Source organism: Haemorhous mexicanus, chromosome Z (genome assembly GCF_027477595.1).
Source record: "Haemorhous mexicanus isolate bHaeMex1 chromosome Z, bHaeMex1.pri, whole genome shotgun sequence".
NCBI lineage: Eukaryota > Metazoa > Chordata > Aves > Passeriformes > Fringillidae > Haemorhous > Haemorhous mexicanus.
The window spans coordinates 55,650,379-55,671,120 of record NC_082381.1 but is presented as its reverse complement, the minus strand read 5'-3'; the positions used below and the strand labels follow the sequence as shown (position 1 = coordinate 55,671,120).

The 20,742-nt window shown below is 36.5% G+C and overlaps 1 protein-coding gene across 3 annotated transcripts in view; it reads left to right on the top strand.

Moving 5' to 3' along the window:
- DENND4C (DENN domain containing 4C) overlaps positions 1–20,742 on the top strand; it is a 72,119-nt gene that overhangs the window by 17,659 nt on the left and 33,718 nt on the right. For all 3 annotated transcript variants that reach the window (XM_059836887.1, XM_059836888.1, XM_059836886.1), the window contains 10 exons: positions 2,106–2,433; positions 8,195–8,447; positions 9,410–9,479; positions 10,259–10,428; positions 11,912–12,153; positions 12,991–13,057; positions 13,689–13,747; positions 15,083–15,227; positions 15,565–15,740; positions 19,337–19,437. In XM_059836887.1, the coding sequence (XP_059692870.1) occupies positions 2,123–2,433; positions 8,195–8,447; positions 9,410–9,479; positions 10,259–10,428; positions 11,912–12,153; positions 12,991–13,057; positions 13,689–13,747; positions 15,083–15,227; positions 15,565–15,740; positions 19,337–19,437 (1,594 nt within the window). In that variant the 5' untranslated portion in view covers positions 2,106–2,122. The remainder of the gene's footprint in view (positions 1–2,105; positions 2,434–8,194; positions 8,448–9,409; positions 9,480–10,258; positions 10,429–11,911; positions 12,154–12,990; positions 13,058–13,688; positions 13,748–15,082; positions 15,228–15,564; positions 15,741–19,336; positions 19,438–20,742) is intronic.

Sequence of the window (20,742 nt, the reverse complement as noted above, 5' to 3'; positions counted from 1 at the left end):
TTGCACAAACTATAGTTCCAGACAGAAGCGAAGGTGGAAACGAGCAGTGGCAGTGTGAGAAGGGACCTTTTAACTGAAGACCAGTTTATAGAGATGGAGTTGAGGCCACTCCCCCTGCATTTCTTGCTGACTTGCTTAGCTGTAAGGCACGTTATTGCTGATTTCATGCTTTTTATGACAGTAAAAGTAAACTGAGGCAAGTTTTATACATAAGGGTGGTAGGAGCTTCACAGGTAGGTATGCTCTGGGGTAATTTCCGTGTTCTTCAGGAGATGTAGGCACTTGAAGAACAAGGAAATGATGACCTGAAAAATTGGATAAACCTTTTATTGTTCCTGTTTATATGGCATCTACATGTTTTAGGCATAAATCCAGTCATGTAAATAACTGTCCCTTGGCTTTCTCCTTTGCAAGGGAGCCAAACTCTTCTCTGTCAATTTATGGATTGCCCTGCAAAGCTGTTAGCCAAAGTGTTTAGAGAGCATTGTAGTGACAGTGTAAAAAGTATTGTGGAAAGATATTTTAAAGGGTGCAGGTATATCTCCTTTCAGGTGTGAAAGGATTTGTAAAGTTGTTATTTCAGTGTAAGAAAATAAAAACTCTAGTCAGAATATAGAGGTACAACAAATTTACATGAAGTTATTTCCCCTCTCCTCCTTACTTTCGTCTCATGCTACAGTAGCCTGCAATATAGCATTGGGCACAATTTACATAATCTTATGCTAAAATTTCTTAGTGAATATGCAGGATGGATGACTGAATTTTGCCTCAGATGCGCATTTAACACCCTTATTATCAAAAGTCTTAGAAGTCTTGTGTGCTGTGAAGATCAAAAATACCTCTTGAATATAATGTTAGTAAGAAAGAGCAGGATAAGAACAGGAGCATAAATCAGGTTGCAGGAAACAATATTATATTGCCTTCACCAAATCACCTTTCTTTCAGCAGAGGCCAGTGTTTCTGCAGTTACCAAACTTGGGCATTCTGAGTACAAGAAACTTCTCAATATTGGTGCACTAATTATTTTGGTGGTCATACCCATGAACCACTGCTCCTTGGTAGGTAGGACCTTGGCAGCTATGGCAGTCTTGTTTTCAGAGATAGAAACCAGACTTCCATTACTCATTAGCTTTTTATAAGGAATTCTCAGAAATCCGGTGATAGAAACAAGGAGATCTAGAAGAATATCGTACTTAGCTTCCTGAAGAGGTATAACTGTATTCAGGCTCATTGCTTGACTGCTACTGTTTAAATATGTCTTACTCATCTTGTGAAAATCAAAGATTTAATGGGATTTGGGTACTTGAAGTTGTTCTTGAGCATAGGCTATCAGTTAGGTTTGCTCCTAATAGAAACTTTTGTTTCACTGCTTTAACTTAATGTCCTAAGTGAACATCAGTGGTGTTGAGAGAACAGCTCTTTCCAGATCTGGAATGTGCAGCTGAGCAGTGATGTGTACTTTCTGATTAGCTGATGAAATGTGGGTTTGGATGTGTGATTTTTGTAAATGACTTCCAGATGTTACAGTTGCCAGCTGAGTGTCTCAAGACTGCACTGTTAGGTCTATGTTATAAAACAAAATGGATGAATTATGCAGAAGTTAAAGTGGTGAGGCTGTACTTGCAATTGTTCTCACTCTGTCAAAAAAAAAAAAAAAAAAGACAATGTGGTTCTGTGGTCATATTGCTCACAAGCAATGGCAGAAAGTATGGATGCTTTTAGACAGGGATACATACATCAATGTATGTATCCATGGGGAGCTTGGACAGTGTAGTAGATAACACAAAGGAATTTTTTGTGTAGCTGCTGTGTTAAGAGCTTTGAGTTAGCCTATATCTCACTTAAACTTCCTTGTGCTAAAACATTACTGTTGTGGTGCTAGAATTGAAATCTAATTACCTGCAGTATCTTTCACTATCTTTTTTGTGCAGCAAAAGTCAAAGTTTTGTTTGCAATTTCTATAGAATTTTCATGAACTCTGTATATAACTCTGTACTTTTCTATTTGCAAAATTTCTTTTCAAAATTTCTAAATCCTCATAGTTGTTGAGAGAAGGGTTTGAGTTTGAAAGCAGAGTGATTGATTTCTCTCTTTCTTTTACCCAGGAAATATTGACGTAACCATGATAGAAGACAAAGGTCCACGAGTTGCTGACTATTTCGTAGTGGCAGGGCTCACTAACACAGACACGTCAACTCTCCTGGACCAAGAAATCAGCCGACATGAAACAAAGTCAACTGGTCCCAAGGCTCCAATTACTGACATTGCTGTGATAATTAAATCAGCTGGTGAAACTGTCCCAGAGGGATATACCTGTGTTGAGGCCACCCCTACAGCCCTCCAAGCCAATTTAAACTATGGAAGTCTAAAGAGTCCTGAACTTTTTCTGTGCTACAAGAGAGGCCGGGACAAACCACCTCTTACTGACATCGGGTGAGGTTTCTATTGCAGTTCAGTTCCTCCTTCAATAATGATAAAATTTTACTCTTCATAGATGATGGTGAAAACAGATGTGAGGGAACTTCTTAAAAAATCCTGTTTGAATCTGTATTGCTTACTGAGGTTTCTGTATCAAATACATTGAACAAAGTGTCAGTCTTCTAGTGAATTTGTCTTTTAAAATTAATGATAATCTTTTAGTTTAAAAGATGGGAGAGAGAGATGAAGCTGATAAAATATGAGGAATTACATTCTCTGCTGCAGTTTTATGAAAGATGGTTGAATATCACAGAATTAATTTATTGAAAATATGTAGTCCAAATCCAGAAACATTAACATGCTTAATCTGAAAATTATGACTTCAGAAGTCAAAAATTATCACTTTGGAATTCACTTTAATGCTTATGGTGAAAGATACAACTTAAAAATGTATAAGAACATTGTAGAACTACTGGGGATATAATGAGAAAAAAAATAGAGCTGGTTGTGGGGTGCTGTTACAATTATGGCAAAATAAAGAATGCATATTTTTCTCCCTACTTAGTTATTAAATAAATAGTAGGGAGTAAAAATCATGCATCTATATATATATGCTATAATACAGTTAGTTTATAAGCTAAAATACATTTCATTTATAAGCTTAAATACTTTGGCTTGAAGCCTACATATCCTGTTTTTACCTGCAATTTATGTGCTTACTGACAGTGTCCAGTCAGGGGGAGACTGATAGTGAAATCTGAATAATGAAAGCAGCTTCATGGCAAGACAGTTCACTCCTAAGTATTATAGTTCAAGTTATATAGTTAAGCTGGTACATTCTAACTTGTGTTCATCTTGATCGTCTAACCTGCATTCCAGTAGGTGATTTTTAACCTAATCTTTTCCCATGTGTATGACTGGCACTGCAAGAAAAGACACTACAGTGTGAAGTTACATTCTGACTATTTAAACTTCATTAAGTTCCTACAGAAGGAAGAATTTCTACAGAAGTGTTTCCTCAAAGGAAGTAATGAAAAATCAGTCTTCAGCCTTTAAGGAAGCAACTTGGCTGGCATATGTGTATTTGGTGTCTCCCATGACTTTAGAAGCTTGAATGCGTGGGGTGGTTTTGTAAACAAAATAGGCAAGTAGTTGGCTAAGATGATGGCATTTGGCAAATAGTATTTATTGTGTATTTTGTTGTAGACAGATCTAGTTATGGTGTCACACCTAACACATCATGGCAGTGCTTTCTCTCTGAGCAACGATGCATATTCTCCCCCTGCTGTTCCTCCTGCTTTGCAACTATGTGCAAGAGATGGGTAGAGCAATCTTTTTTTATTTGTTTTTTTCTCTGAATTCCATTGTATCCAGATAATAGCAGAGTTCAGGTAAGAGATGCATGTACAGTCTGAAGGCTAATTTATGCTGTTTTCTATTATTTTATTGAAGAACCACTGTGAAATAATATTTTACCTTTGAGCCAGTCTGACATGCAGAGTGAACTCAATATGTACAGGAAGAGTACATCCCTTGAAAGGGTGAAATGTGTACTCTTATGTATGTATAAAATGGAGTTATGTTGTAGTTGGAGCATTCAAGTGATTCTTGATGAATGTTTTTGTCTGTCTGTGTATTTCTTTCAGTGTTATTTTTAGGGAAAACAGATGCTGTTTGGTGAAAAGGGAGATAGAGATATGCTCTACTGTTTGTCTGCCACTGTCCTTGTGTTTGGTATTTCTGTGCCCTCCATCCTCATTCCTTTCTATTTGTCCACGGCTTGTTGAATCAAAGCGCCTGTAAGTTGCTAGAGTGAATTCCTGCCGCAATTACTTACTTGCACACAGTTAGGCCGTGTGCCATGCCTTTGGATGTTACATTTCCCAGAATTAATCGGAGTTGGAAAAAAACTAGTTGGAAAAATAAAGGTCATTCCTAGGATAAAAGATCTCAAAGATCCTCTTCCTAAATGTAGCTGCAAAATTTAGTATCTTAAGCTTGTGTGTCTATGAAGTAATTCAGTTACTGTCATTCTGTGTTTTTCTTCACCAGTTTTTTTGCTGATGTTCCAGAAAAAGACAAGAAAAAAAAAAAAGACAAGAACTGAGATTTGAGATCTGTTTTTGTTTAGGTGGAGTGAGACTTTCAAACAAAATCTCACTTCTATGTTTTACACTTCAGTTAGGAATCTGTTAGCGCTCCAGCATGTTTCTTACATGGAAGAAAAACCAGACAGAAAAATGTTTGTTTTAAAGTACAAGTGATTTTGCAATTCATAACACTTAGTATAGAAAAGAAAGAATATCAGACTTCTTGCCTGAAGCAGAGGTTCTTGTAATACCAAGTAATGCAAAAGTTAGGTAACTTGCATTAAGTAAGCAAAGAAATTCTGATTTTTAAACTTTTTAAAATTTTAAGTGGTATGGGAGGCTTTCATTTGCTTAGCGTTTTTGTGCTAAGGACCCTTGTGATTCTATATGCCTGATTTCTGAAAATGTCTGCAGGCATATCAACTGAACAAATTGATGATGATGATGCTCTTTATTAGAGCGGTATTTCAAAAAAGAAAACGAACCCAAATTTCAAGAAGGGTAATAGAAACTGGAGAATGTTCTTAGCAGCCAGCATCTTCAATTGTTCCTTAATCCCACCCCTGTGACAACTGCAGCTGGGTGTTTAGAACAGTGTAGGGTGATAATGATCAAACTAGTAACTTGTTTGTTCAGACAAATAATGCTAGAGATGGCAGTAGAAGTAAAAGTCTTAAATAATGAAAGTTTTTCACTCTTTTCCCTTTTCTTGATCCACCACTTTTCTGACCTTACAATATTTACGTAAGTTCCTTTTTTATTCAATACTTGAAAAATGAGACAAGAAGAGGAATTATAAAGGCATATTTTGCCTAAGAACTGTGAGAGACAGGATTGTGTTTGGTCCTAGAGAAGGAGGTAAACTGGACAGCAGTCTTAGACAAATGCAAATTACAGAAGTCTGACTGTTTTGAAATGGTTTTCTAGAAGCAAAGTTTTCTATGGTTTACGGTTTTTAGCTCAACAGCCACAAGGTTGTATTTCTTCTTTCTAAACTCTATTACCTGATGCATTGAAGTACACTTTGAAATCAGTAAAACTGGGTGTGAGAGAACTTCCAGGTACAATGTCAAACAGTCTTACAATGAGATGATAAGATTCTTTTGGTTTTTCTTGCAAAGGACCTAACATCTAGAGGAAACTGGTTTACATTTTGCTTGAAGTGAAACTGTATTGACATTGGTAGAATAATGTAGCAAATAATGTGTACTTAGGATTGAGACCAAACTATAAATGTAAAAAGGCAGGAAACAAGTCTCACTGTGATCAGTAATAATTAATCAAAGGCAGACACTTGGAGGTTGAAACAAGTAGAAATAAACTTACCCTGTCAGGGAGGACATTGTATACACAGGGTGTCATGTGCACTGTTTCATGCATCACTTCTGAATTTTTTCTCTGAATCATTAAAACCATTGTTTAATTTGAGTGATTCCTGGGTGGTGGCTCTCTTCTGTTTGCTTGCAGATACAGCATCGTACTGTAAGCTGCGAACTATGCATGAGGTTAGGAAATGGTGTGGGTTTAATAATACTTCTCTAGTGAAATGTAGAGGTGCGTGTTACTTTCATTTTCTTTTGGTGAGAGGTGACCCCACTGCTAAAGTCTTGAACACTTAAAGTGTTTTCCTTACAATACTTGTAAAGTTATTGAATTGGACTGCTGGAACAGCCTGATTAATGTTGTGCTCCTTCTCATAAGCTGACAACTGACAAATGTTTCTGGAATAAATGTATAAGTTTTATTTTATTTAAAATACATGAAACAAATAAAACTGAGCTGAAACTTTTATTGGAGACTGCTCTGTTAGTATTTTCTTCTCACGGATGTAAACAGTGATGTGAAGAATTCATGTAAGCTCCTTATGCGCAATGGATGTGGCCTGAGAGCTGCCGCCATTGTAGTTGTTCGGGTTCTGTTTTTTTGAGGTTCTTTAACTTTATGGAGGAGCAAAATAAGTGTTCTTCCAGAATTTTACCTTAGTTTAGGAGTAGTTCAGGTACACCTGCTTTTTCTATTAATATCTTGAACCAGTAAGTAGTATATAACACTAATGTTGCGACTTGGAAATGCTGGTACTGGGCTGGTTCTGAGTGTATACATTGTTTAAAATGTACGAAGTCTGATGGTCAGAGTCTTTACAACTGAGACCATCATTGAATATTGTTGTCCTCCATGAACTAGTTGAATAAATTGGCAGCCTAGTAGCTACACCAATATAGTCCCAACTCATGTGGTTTCTTTGCTTTTTTAAAGTATTCTATGACTGTAATTTATGTCTGTCATCAATACTATGACAAGATGTGGTTTTATCAAATCATAATAAACAGTAATTTTCGCATATTCCAATTTAATTATGGAAATAGTTTTTAAGTAATTTTGAAAATTTAATAATTTTTTTTAAAGTTCTGAGGATAGTTGGATATGAAAAAAGACTCTTATTTTAGCTTAGACGTGTGACTTTCTGAAGTTCTCAAGTATGTACTTAGTACTAGTCTGTCAAACATTTAACCAAAGGTATTTGGGGGCAGTAAATATGTATTGCCTGGTTATTTCTTATTTTAATGTTGTGAGGGACTATGAGTGAGAAGCTGGAGATCACAAAGTTCAAAGGTTTAATGTGTTACCTTTATCCTATGTCTTGTTATGATAAAAACTGATTTGAAGGTGACAAGTACTCTGCAGATACTGCAGAGAACCAAGCAAATTGAGCAATTGCATATTTGGGTGTGGAATGGGAGATAAAGCTTGCCCTGTAATAGCATCTGTGCATCAGAAATGTTCAGGTGTATGTTTTAACTTCCACATTTTTTCTCACAGTGACTTTCTAATAGCTTTATGTTAGGTAAAGAAACGTTATAGCTTATTTAGCTGCTGTGAAGCTGTTAAGGATCTTTCATGTTTTGCTAAAAATGTGATGATCTAAATTAGTGATCTTGCAAAAAGAAAAAAGTCATGCACCACATGAATGTTGCTGTACAGCCACGTATAAGATATGCAAGATATGTAAGATATATTCTGCTTTCTAGGTGTACAGTCAATTGTACTTAATATTTCTTCCTTTACTGTGGAACAAAGTATTAGTTTGTCTTCCTGCCTCATTTTCTTAAGCACTGTTATTCAAACTGTGAATGTCAATTATTACTGGGCTTGGATTGTTTTTTTTCTGTAAAAATTCATCTGGGAAGCATACTTCTGTCCTCTGTTGTGCTTTTTCAAATATATTTATTCAAAAAAACCCAACCAACCAAAAAAAAAACCCCAAACCCAAAAAATGCTTAACAAAAAACCCAGAAAAAACCAAGTTTTAAAAGACTTAGTAATAATTTTGGTGATTAAATTATCCACTGTGTTGTGTGCCAGCAATTTAAAGCGGAATTTGTATTTATTTTTCCTTGATAGTGCTGCATTCCAACTAGCTCTATCATAAATCCTTTTCAGTGTAGCTTGATTTTATTTTTCTGAAACACTGGTTTGTTCCCACAGAGAGTTCAGTATAGTTTTAAATACTCCTGAGCAGTTTCTTCAACCTCCGGTAGCGCATGATGAAAGGGAATATATGAGCTTCATGTTAAAATGTTGCAATGATGAAGTAGTTGCTAATGGATGGACGGTTTCTCCAAATTCACTACAGTTACTTCGTATCTGTTTGAATGTGCATGATAATGTTTCCTTCCTGCGTGCAGAGTTCTCTACGAGGGGAAGGACCGCGTAATTTCGGGCTGTGAGGTGATTCAGGCTACTCCGTATGGTCGTTGTGCCAATGTCAACAACAGCTCGGCTTCTTCGCAACGCATTTTCATCACCTACCGAAGAGCCCCTCCAGTGCGACCCCAGAATTCACTGGCAGTGACAGATATCTGTGTTATTGTTACCAGCAAAGGGGAAACCCCTCCTCACACATTCTGTAAAGTGGATAAGAATTTAAATTGTGGCATGGTGAGTATCTGTAAGCTTGAGTTTCTTTTTCTTTCTTTTTTCTTTTTTAGCCCAACACATATATTTAAAGGAGGAGCTCCTTAAACTCTTCTTAGCACTATTGCAATTGTGTTCTATCACTATGTCTGAATTCCTTCATTCTTTATACCATGTGTGTGATGTCAGTTTTGTAGGTTTTGTTGCTTTAATTTCCTTTCATGTTGAAAATTACTGTTTCATACTGATTACTTGCTACTTCCGTTTGCATATTCATGTCTAGGTGCCATTTAGGAGTAGTGCAATGAAGTTTTAATTATCTCTCCCACACCCTTTGGGGATGCTGATGCTTGGGATGAAGCAGAAATGCTTTTTTCATAGTCATTCATTAATGCCTGTGTTACTAATGCATTGTAAGGATGGTAATTGCTGCTTAGAGTTTCTCAGTGTGCTTTGGTTTAATTGGTTCTCTTTGTTTTAGTTTGTTTTGCATTTAGTTTACTTAGAGTGGAATAAGTGAGTTTTTTTGAATAGTAGAGTATAGGTAGCCAAACTGCAAAAACACTATGTCAATAACCAGTTTATAGAAGTACAGTAAAAGCTTCAAATTATGAGTTTTGATGATTTGAACTTTTCTTCTTGTAATGAGGTCCCCATAAGAGTCTACTTTTAAATAACCAAGGAAACATGAAGGTGGAAATTAATCTGCTTCACTTTTGCCTCTTCTTTTGTTGAATAGGTCAGAGAGTAGTGTGGTTGTGTGTGGTGTGGGTATTTTATGTAAATCCTGTAATGTCTAAAAAATGAGAGAAGGGTGAATTCTCATTTTTGTCATTTACATGCACTCAGCAGCCAGCTGGTCATTTTATTCTGTAATTTTTTTGTTAAATACCTGATTTGTTTGTAAAGGGAGTATATTCAAATGCTTGACTTCTGTTGCTTGTTGTCATCTTGGCTGGTTCTGAGATGAAACTTGTGTCTTTCAGTGGGGTTCCAGTGTATACCTTTGTTACAAGAAGTCTGTGCCAGCTTCTAACTCTTTAGCATATAAAGCTGGTAAGTAATTTTACAAGCTCTCTTAACATGTCAACAAAAGGACTCAAATGCCTGGTTAAAATAAAATAATAATTTGAAAAATTCAGGTGCTGTCCGTTAGAATACTGGTCCTGGAGGATGTCAGTTGAAATCAGCTTCTATAATGCCTTCTTTGCTCACCTTATTTTTTTCCCAGGGAAAAAGAAAGGAATAACATTTCTCTTTATTATTTTAGTTCTTATCATGACAGGCTTGCTAACTGAGGAGCTTTAGCAAACTTTTGTCTTTGCAAACATTACACATGCAAGAAAAGACTTGATATTTTTTGTGTTGGTGATGATGGAGAAGGAGTAATTAAAATCCTGTTCAGGTTTGCTTGTTTTTCATTCTGTGCCTAAACATCTTCTGTTCAATTTGTTCATTCTCTTCAATTCTGAAACTATTTTCTTCTTTATTTGAAGAGAGTGAAAAATGTTCTGAACAATAAATAACAAGTCTGGCTTTTAAAAAAAATTTAATGCATTGCTACAGATTATTTTTTGTTTATGAAAAAGCCCAGAAAAACTTATAGAAGCATTTCTGCTGAGCAGTAAGTGCACCAAATTCCTTTAAAATGAGTAAATTTTCAAATAGAAGTTGAAAGAATAGATAACGAAGTTGGTGTTCCACAGAACAAGCAAGATGAGCAGCAATAGTAAACCCACGGTTGTGTAGATGTAGCTATATTTAGTGGAAAATATGTTGCTTGCAATATTTAGGGCCTATAGAGCCAATGTGCTTACTTTTCTTTTTTCTTTGAGGCTTACTTTTCAGATATCCTCAAGAGAACTATGAGTCATTTCCACTGTCAGACTCTGTACCTCTCTTCTGCCTTCCTATGGGAGCTACTATTGAATGCTGGGACCCTCAAACCAAATATCCACTACCAGTGTTCTCAACATTTGTACTGACCTGCTCTTCAGCAGAAAAGGTATGGCTCCACACCGTGTTTTTACTTTTATTTTAGATGGCTGTTATGGAGCTAGATAGGGATTGTTTCTTCTGTGTTTGAGAAATACATTGTCTAATACTTCCCTTATAAAGTTATATTTCTTAAGCCTTCATGTAAGATGAAACTGAACCAAAACAGGAAGCAGCTGGAAGAGTATGTGCTGTTTATTCCTATGTAGGTTGAACCATACATTTAACAAAATCATAGCTCACAGCACATGGCTTTCTCTGTTCTTTCATGTAATGGGAGTGGAAGTGTAGTTTATATATTAAAGAGAATTTAACACAGGTGCTAGTGATGTAGCCAATTGTTACAATTTTCACTTGGTTACCTTAAAGGACACTTCTATGTGTCTTTATATGACAGGGCGTGTGACTTTCTGTAATAGGGCTCTGTACATATCTCTGCATGTGAATTGAAAACTAGTTACCAGAAAGCAGGAATGCAGGGAGAAGAAAAGCATGCATTGAGAGGTAGTATGTGAAAGACTCTTATTTGCATGAAGGAATAGATTCAGAACATCTGAATTCTATCTTCAGATTCTGCTGAATCTGTATGAGGCCATCAGCACACAAAGGCACCAAAAATGTATTGTGTGACTTAGGTTACAGGCAGGAAGGTAGTAGAGGTACTCCTGATGAAGCAAGGGAGCCTTTGCTTACGGTTGGTCTCCCAGCTGTTGTTTGAGCTTGCCAATTGTGAATGTGTGTGAGCTGTATGAGGGAGTTAGTGATTGTAATGTGTTATTGGCTCTCCGTATCAATGTGTGATTGATTAGCTCTCTAATAAACAGCAGTTTGGCTCTGTTGTGATAACAGCTCAACTTCCACTCTGCCTCACTCCCTAATAAAGAAATTTACATACTTCTCCGTTTCCAAACAGAACAAAACCACATTGCTTCAAAATATTAATACTTCTTTTGCTAGGAGGAATGCAGTAGCTGCTACTGTTTTTCTTACTCATTTTTGCTAAGCTTGCCAGAATAACTCAGTTATGAAACACAGACAAATAGATAAGGAGTATTAGAAAATATCTTTTTCAATTGATAAAATGAGAGAAGTCATAGCTAAAATAGTTTTATTGCTTTGTTTGGTAATGATAGGGGAATTTACTGAACAGAAACATTTCATGAGGGTTTGGGTTTGAGATTTTGGGGATGTTTTTGACCCAGATGATTAATGGATAAAGTTTTCTCACAAAATGAAGGTTTGGTTCCTTCCCTTTCAAGTGAGTATGAATTCTCACTGGTTGAGGAAGGTGCAATAAAAATGAGGAAGCAAGTTCAAGGCATTTTGTCTATAGGGTTGCTTTGTGCATGTTACACAAATAAAGTCATTTCATAGGTAGCAGCAAAAGCACCGTACTGTTGTGCAAACTCCAAAGACTTAAAGGTGCATCTAAAGTTCTGGCCCATATTCCTGTTAAATACTGGCCTGCTTAGCTGTTTTTCTTCATCTTGTAGGTTTACGGTGCTGCTATCCAGTTTTATGAGCCTTATCCCCGGGAGCTGCTAACAGAAAAACAGCAATCACAGCTGGGTCTTCTGACAACTGTAGAGAGAAAAGTGATTACTTCCAAGTCCATCAATTCAAACAAATGCATCTGTCTTCTCTCACACTGGCCTTTCTTTGAAGCATTTCGAAAATTTCTTATGTTCATCTACAAACTCTCTGTCTCTGGACCTCATCCTCTTCCCATTGAAAAGTATGTAAAACATTTTTGAAGTTGCTGTGAGATTGTTGTCATAAGCTCAAGAAATCAGGTGATTTGTGCATGTCACAGTTGCTATAATTGTTCCACCATCATGTTTGCACTGTTTAGCTTATATTGTACTGATAGAAATTATTGCTGCTTCTGTTTAATAGCTTTGCTGGCTCTTGCAGTGCCAGCAAAGCTAACTGGATTTTAGTCTGGGTCTTTTTTAGAATATGTCAGGCCTTTTTACCTCTCTTTTAGCTACATCAAGCCCAGAACAGTATGTGCTGTGATACATGCTACATTTCCAGTCCTGTGTTTTAGCTTAGTGAATGTAAGCTCAGCAGTGCTGTACATTAGTGGTGAATATCTATGTTTGTTTCCAAGCATTGCTGCTAATTTATGTCTATGAATGTGTTTGCAAACTCTGCAGAGGATGCTTGTCATGGTCCTGAAAGTTTGCTGGAAAATGATGTTACCTTCAAGTAAGATGGATGTTAAGAAATCCAGCAAAATACTTTCTCTTAGCAGAATCTCTTTAGAAACTGGAGAACAGGGTTACGCTGCCTGGGATTTGAAGTGGCTTGCCTAAATGCCAGTATGTTCTTATCTTTTGCTTACATATCTGAGGCTGCCAGTATTAATTTCCAGGCATGCAGTTGAGTGATTGAAGCTTCTTCATTTTGGCTTGCAAAAACTGGCTCTTAGACTTTTCAAAAGAGTAAGGAAGTCTTAAAAGTCTTTCTAAAAAATGCTACCATAATAATTCTGAAATATGGTTAATGTTGTCTTCAGCCCTTCATTACACCCTGGTGCTGTTTTTCTAATATCTTGTCTTCTTTGCAGACATATATCCCATTTTATGCACAATATACCTTTCCCTTCACCACAAAGGCCAAGGATTCTTGTGCAGGTAAACAAAAATTTTCATCCATTTTAAGCTGCAGCAAGAACAAACCCTCTCTTTCCTTTGGTTTCTTTATTTTTTTTTAACTTGGATTTGAATACATACCTCCTGGAAAGGAGAGGGGAAGAGGTAGATGGGCTGGCCTTCTCTCACATTGATACAATCCTGGGACAACTTAGCAAAGGAAACAAACTCTTTCATACTTCAGATGGTGTGGATGGCAGAAGTGTCCTATTTGCACTTTTGAAATATCTGCCATGTATTATGCTTTCATTTTATAGGCACCATTTCCATTACCTCACTGGTAGGGTTGTTTTCTGTCTTCCCTTCATTTGTCCACCCACTGCTGTGGGGCAGAGGTTAGTCCCCTGGGGCACTGTCTCTTGAACTTCTCACTTTAGTCACCTAGCAGCAGTTACATGCTCAACACTGAGTCACAGACGATTTCCTGTAATTCTCAGAATTGTTTTGGTGACTAATACGAGCTCTGTTCACTTAGTGAACTCGAGTCCCAAAGTCACTGTGTCTGTATGCCAGGCAGTCTTTGAGACTGTGGATATATATTTATATTGAAATGTTATACTGTATTAACTTTGGGATTGTTCTTGTCAATCACATATTACTTTATGTGTTTCAGCTTTCTGCCCATGATGCATTAATATTGTCACAGCCAGTTTCTACACCATTGCCATTAAGGTATCATTATTAATGCTTTAAATGTATGCTACTTGAAAAAGTCAGAGGCAAGCCGGCATCAGTCATAGAAGAAAATAAAATATTAGTGCAATATCATGAGGTATTATAAACAGGAATCTCAATATGTGTTTATAATGTTACACAGTCTTGTCTTGACATATATGCACCCCTTGTGGAAGGATATATCGCTAATTATCCTGAAATAAAGATGAATTGCCAGATTATTGCAGGAACTCTCAAGAAATAATAAGCCATTTGAGAGGAGAAAAAAAAACCCATATTTAAAGATCTTGTATTTTCAGAACCAATGTAGTAAGCAAAATTTAATAGCATAGAGATTGCTGTTTTGCTTTTTCCCCCTTTTTGGATCCAAGAGAGACAATAGCATCCAGCAGTGTGCAAACATTTCGGGAGTACAAGGGTATATCTCCAAATTAGTATTTGTGCTTGAAGGTTGATGCAGTGTCTGTGGATGCTCCCTGCATCTTCTGGGTTAGACCTCCCTATGATTGTGACATGTGGTTTTATTTCAACACTTCTTTGGTTTCAAGTTAAAAACCAAAATCTTCTCCCTTTTTATTTTCTCCACCCATTATCATGTAATATTCTAACATTATCATATAATCATATTATCATATGATTATATTATAACATTATCATATAATATTCTTTATGCAGAATCCCATCTTTAATCACATTTGTTACACAAGCATTTGGATAAAAAAATTGCAGCCAGGCACTACATTGCAAAACATCATGTAAGAACCTTCTTAAGGACAGATTTTACGCCCTTGTACTCATAGATGTCAGTACAATACCTAAATGCATACAGTCTCAACAAATTGAATGGAGGCTAAACCACAGAAACTAAAAGCATGTTTCCATCAGATTGATGAATTAATTTTGACTCACACAGGAATTTGATGCTGTGATTCTATGATCAAATGGATGCTCTAGTTCATGATTCTTGTATGAGGTAACTCATCAAATGAAACTGTTGGTGTTATTTTTGTTTGAATTAGCTTTGCTTTGTTGGTATGAAGACAAGATGCCAGTGCATCTCTGAGAGCGAGTGCTGTAAACAACACAAATTTATCACTAGCATGGTTTAGTGTATGTTTCTTTGGCAATAGAATTCAAATTTAGGTTTCTTTGGGGTAGTACAAGCCTTAAAATGATGTGATAGCTATTATTTAGATAGGTATCTGATGTGTATCAGCACCATTCAACTAGCTGGTCCCAAATATTGACAGTTGTCAGAAGCTTGATAGTAGTGAATTTTTTTTAAACTCGGTAACATTTTTCTTTTCTTCTCCTTTCCCATCCACTCCTTAGTGGAGCAAACTTTAGCACTCTGCTCATGAATCTTGGACCAGAAAACTGTGCCACTCTGTTACTCTTTGTATTACTAGAAGGCAAGATTCTCCTCCATTCCCTTAGGCCGGCTGTGTTGACAGGAGTTGCTGAAGCTGTAGTAGCTGTAAGTACAAAGTGTTCTGTAGTGCAGTGCGAGAAATTGATTTAAATATCACAGTTGTAACAAGGCTTTAAGTTAAAATTACTGATGTACTCAATGGTCAAAGCAATAGTGTTTGGTTCAATTGCCATATGTAGTAACTCTTAGAAAGATCATGACTTTTGCATAGCTAACTGAGAGTTATACTGTATTAAAGTAACAAACTTGGGGACCTTGTCCTGGTAGTGTTACAAAGCTTTTAGTAATTTCATTTCAATGTGCTGCATGTAACTTCTTGTTTTTTCTTGTACAGTATCTGTTGTCTTTTTAATGCATTTATTTCATTTAATTTTTCCTTCAGATGATATTTCCATTTCAGTGGCAATGTCCATATATCCCCCTCTGTCCTTTGTCTCTGGCCACCGTACTCAGTGCACCTCTTCCATTTATTGTTGGAGTTGATTCACGATACTTTGATCTGTACGATCCACCACAGGATATTGTGTGCATTGACTTAGACACAAACATGGTCTACATGTAAGTTCTATGGAGATTTTACATTTTTCTGTAGATGAAGAGATTGCTGAAGTGCTCAGGAGACAAAATTGTTAAACACTGTTTGAGCCAACGTGGTCTGTTTCGTACTGTCCCTTTTTTTTTTTTTTTTTTGCATTTCTAAAGCTTTAAAGTAAATTAAAACTTAGTAATTCAAGGATCAAGACTTCACACCTCCTATAAAAATTTGAAGCAGATCTTGCTATAAATGCAGTAACAACGGTAAGTAACTAGGGAAAGGATTGTCCCCCTGTACTGGGTGGTGCTGAGGCCATATCTCAAATGCTGTGTTCAGTTCTGAGCACTTCATAAGAAAGACATTGAGGTGTTGGAGCCTGTCCAGAGAAGGTGGTGAAGAGTCTGAAGCACAAGTGTTGTGAGGAGCAGATGAGGGATCTGGGGTTGTGTAGTATGTAGAAAATGACCCTGAAGGAGACCTTATCACTCCCTAGAACTGCCTGAAAGGAGGCTGTAGCCAGCTGGAGGTCAGTCTCTTGTGCCAGGTAACAAGCAGCAAGACTAAAGGAAAAGGTCTCAAGTTGCACCACGGGAGCTTTAGATTAGATAGTAGGAAAGCTGTATTCATTCATGGTCAGGTTTTGGAATTGACTACTCAGAGAAGTGGCTGAATCACCCGCCCTAGAGGGTATTTAAAAGACGTATAGATGCAGTGCTTGTTTTAGTGGTGGACATGGCTTTGTGGTGGTCATGACAGTGTTATTTAAGTGGTTGGACCTGATCATCTTAAAGCAACCTACATGAACATGAATGCTTCAGGATCTTTCATAATAACTCTTGACACTATCTTCTACTTGGGCTACTTTATGTTAGTGTTCATAGAGAAATTTTTCTGAAGTTACAAGGACCATGTTTTTTGTGAGACCAATCAAGCAAAACTTGGTGTCTTCACTACATTAATTCTAAAATATTTTAACTTAATTATTGTATTGTAATGTAGTATTTTTCTTAAATTGAAGTATTCCTTGAACAGTTTCTTTGGACCTTCTTGAGGAGAGACTAATTCAGAATAATTATTCTGGGTTTCTATAATGTGAGCACAAATAACAGAAAGGAAAAGTTGTTTTTTTCAGTGTTTAGTAACTACTTTTCCATTTTTAGCTAGAGCATAAATAGAAAGATGGATATAAGCTAGTTCAAGATGAGGGTGATCATCACTAATTCGAGTGCACATCTTTGTTCAAATTTTGTTTTACTTATCATGTCACTTTTAACGCTTGACTTTTTTTTCCACTCATTTGAGTTAGAGTTAGTAATTTGACCTGTGGATCAGTGAAATGCTTACTGGATTTTTACTGTCTCAGAAGGACTCTTCCTCTACTGATGTCAATGTTTCCTTTACATTACTGACATACATTTTTTTGTTAGTAGCTTCACAGGAAATGGTAAAGAATGAAACAAATTGTGTTTGTTTTTTCTAGCTGGTGTTTTCTTATCCTTCCCCTAAGTCTCCATGAAAAATACTTCAAAAATAATTTTCATCAGTTTATAACAAAGTACTATGCCACCAAGAGAATAATTGTTGGTATTGTGAAAGAAGAATGTATTGAATAAAGTAATGACAGATAACTCAGTCATTTGAAGATACTTGCAGGGAAAAATACCTCAATATTTTTGTTCATAAGTAGAATGTAAGTTGAGGATTGTGTTGCAGAAAAATAGAGATAAAACCAGGAGAATTTACAGGGAGGTAGGAATATCAAGGTGCTTTAGGACTGTTAGAGAGACCAAGTACCAACATTACTTGGATTGGTTGTTGAGCTAAAAATCTACTAGTGGCTGAAGTCTTATGAGGCAGTCAATTGGAAAGGCTTTCCCACACTTTCTTTTACTGTCTTATAAGCCCATTTCTCTTTCAATAGTGAATTGATCTCTTCTGGTTTTGCTGCCCATTTTGCATTTATCCTATCTATACATGTTTGACTTCCAGAGGAATTTGGCATCTGTAACTTTTGACTTTGGTAAATGTGAGGTATTGGTAGCTGCATTATAAAGCATTTTTAACCTGGCAGTGAGTATATCTTTCAGTTTTGGAGGTGTGTAGGTAAGCCCAAATCTCCATAAAGCACTGTGTGCTGAAAATAATATAGAATTATGAAAATACTGTGTTATAAGTAAATAAAGATTTTTTTTTCATTTAATTTTATCTACATCGGTTTCTGGCCCTTTTTAGTTCTATGGCAATGCAGTAGTGCTGGATTTATTTGTTTGCTTGTTTAGGTGTAAAAGTATTTAATAGCACGGTTGCTGACTTGGAAGGACTGCTTAATAGAAAAATTAATTTCTAGAGCAAGTATGCTGCTTTCTTAAGCTATACCAAAAAATACTAAATATCTTTTATTCAAAATAAATAATAAATAAAATACCTAAATATCTAAAATAAAATAAAATAATTTAAAAATAAATAAAAATGTCTTTTATTCATTCAGCATCTTCCTTATTATTTTTAATTTTTTTTTAAGTCTCTCTGTGATATTTAATGAGCCTTTAATGTTACCTACCCTTTTTAGGACAAAGATTTGAAAGTTTGTGTTGTTTTCTAAGCAGGACTTTTTCCTGCCACTTTTGGACTGGTACTACTTATATTGTTTATAGGCATGGAAGAATTTGCAAAGGCATCCATAAGCATGGAATTTTTCTTTAATTCCATGAACTTTGGCTTCCTTTCTAAGATATTCCTGTGTTCATGCCAATAAGGCAAATAATAATGGAACAAGTATTTCACAGATGCAAAGTGCAAAAAGAACTAGTCCCAGTATCAGCTTAGGTAGTAATAACTGGTTAGGTTTCAGGGCAAAGAGGTTTGTTGTATTCTCTGCAATAGCAATTCTCTCCCATTTTCTGCCTTCCAGAAAGAGGGATAGGAGTTCTTGGGATTTATTCCCTTCTCTTTATTTATATCCAACTGCTAAAGGAGGTCTATTATATCTGTTGTTGTCCTTAAAGAAGATGAGCAATTCACCCCACTGCTTAATCAACCACATTATTTTCCACTTGTGAACTGAATTCCCAGTCTTTCTTTTACCTGTTAGACTGTGAAGATGGGAGTGGATGGCATAGAGATAGAGCAAAGTACCTTATGATCATCAAGTTGTCAGACTGATCTGTTTCTTTCAGTAATATGTTGTACTCAGAACTGCCTTTATTTGAAGGAGCAGTAGTGTGGCAGGTTTATGGACTGCCATAATCTAGAAATAGATTTTGTATAATAATCACGTAATATTGGCAAGGCTGATAAATAATATTGGCAAGACTGATAAAAAATCTGAAAGAGAATTAGTCTCTAAAGTCTAAATTAAATCTGAAGGCAGGTCTCCTTGCAGACCAGAGGAAACTCTACTCATTACTCACTTTATACTGTTGTGTATCTGAATAAATGAAATTCTGTGTTATGTCAGTCCCATTTTTTTTTATTTTTAACAAATAGGTACAGTGACAAGATTTCAAAATAATTTTAAGGTACTGTCTTGTGTAAATGAAGCAACTGAAGGCTGTTGACATTATTCTTTTTTATATTGTCTCTATTTTATATGTCCTTTTTTATCTCTCCTGTGTTTTAGATCAGATGATAAGAAGAGCACCAGCTGGAAGCAGTTCCCTAAAAAGCCATGTAAAAGTCTTCTCAGCACCTTAAAGAAACTGCACCCACAGCTTGCAGCAGGTGAAATAGATAAAATAAGAACTTTGAATTAGTATATAAATGTAATGATTTCCTCCTATCGCATGCAGTGTGATTTTTTTTGTTAGACTCTTTAAATGTGAATTCTTAGAATTGAATCTCTTTTTTATCCTTTATTTGTGATCATGTCCAGCCTCTCATCCAGCAGCGCCCCCAAGTCCTTGGCAGAGGTCTGTTCATCCCCCAGCCTGTGCTGATACTGGGGGTTTCCCCACCTCACGGTGCATCATCTTGCACTTGGTCAGGTTAAATCTTATGAGATTTCCGTGGGCTCAGTTCCTGAGTTTGTCCAAGTTCCTCTGGATGGCATCCCATTCCTCAGGCATGTCAACAGCCCGGTGTCATCTTCAAACTTGCCGAGGGTGCACTCGATCCCTTTGTCTTATTGATAATAAATAACACAGGCCCTGATGTGGACCCCTGAGGGATGCCACTTGTCACTAATGTCCGTCAGGGCTCTAAACCATTCGCCACTACCCTCTGGATGGGAGGGTAACCAATTTCTTATCCATCTGTCCACCTGTCAAATCCATCTGTCTCCAATTTAGAGAGATGATGTTATGGGGGTCTGTGTCAAAGGCTTTACACATTTCTGGAGATCTCTAGCCCTTCCCTTCCCTTCTCTAGCCCTTCCCTTCTCCACTGGAGTCCCCTTCTCTATCACAGAAGGCAGGACTTGCTCTTAATGCAGCTGTGCTAGTGTCTCAAGTCACCTCCCTGTTTTCCCTGTGCCTTAGCACAGCTTCTAGCAGGATCTACTCCACACTCTTCCCAGGCACAGAAAGGGAGGCTGATGAGGTGGTAGTTTCCTGGGTCCAGTGCTAGTGAATATCTTAGATAATGACTTTTCTACCACAATAACGGAGTAGCTAATTTTTGACAAATTGTTTTGTCAAAACAAAAAAACAAAAGAAAAATAGAAAAATAACTACTGGCTATATTCAGCCTAATGTCTTTGACAGATAAGAGCAAAGTTCTAACTGACCTAACAGTTTTCAGGTATTGTTTCTTTCTAACTGAAAATAGATTCTTTCAGGTAAGATGGTTCAGGGTATGCAAAGTTATATTGTTATGGGGAAGGAAACTATGATGACCTCATAGGTGTACCTAAGATACAGAAAATTCATAAATGACAAAAGCAAAAAATTATATTAAGAGATAGGTGTTCCTGCCTTAGTTTTCTATTATTTTTTTTTAATAGCCTTTACTTCATCTGCTAGAAAATCTTAACTTCTACGTTTATCAGGAGGGTGTATCATTCATTAGGAATTATTTCCTAATTCTGTC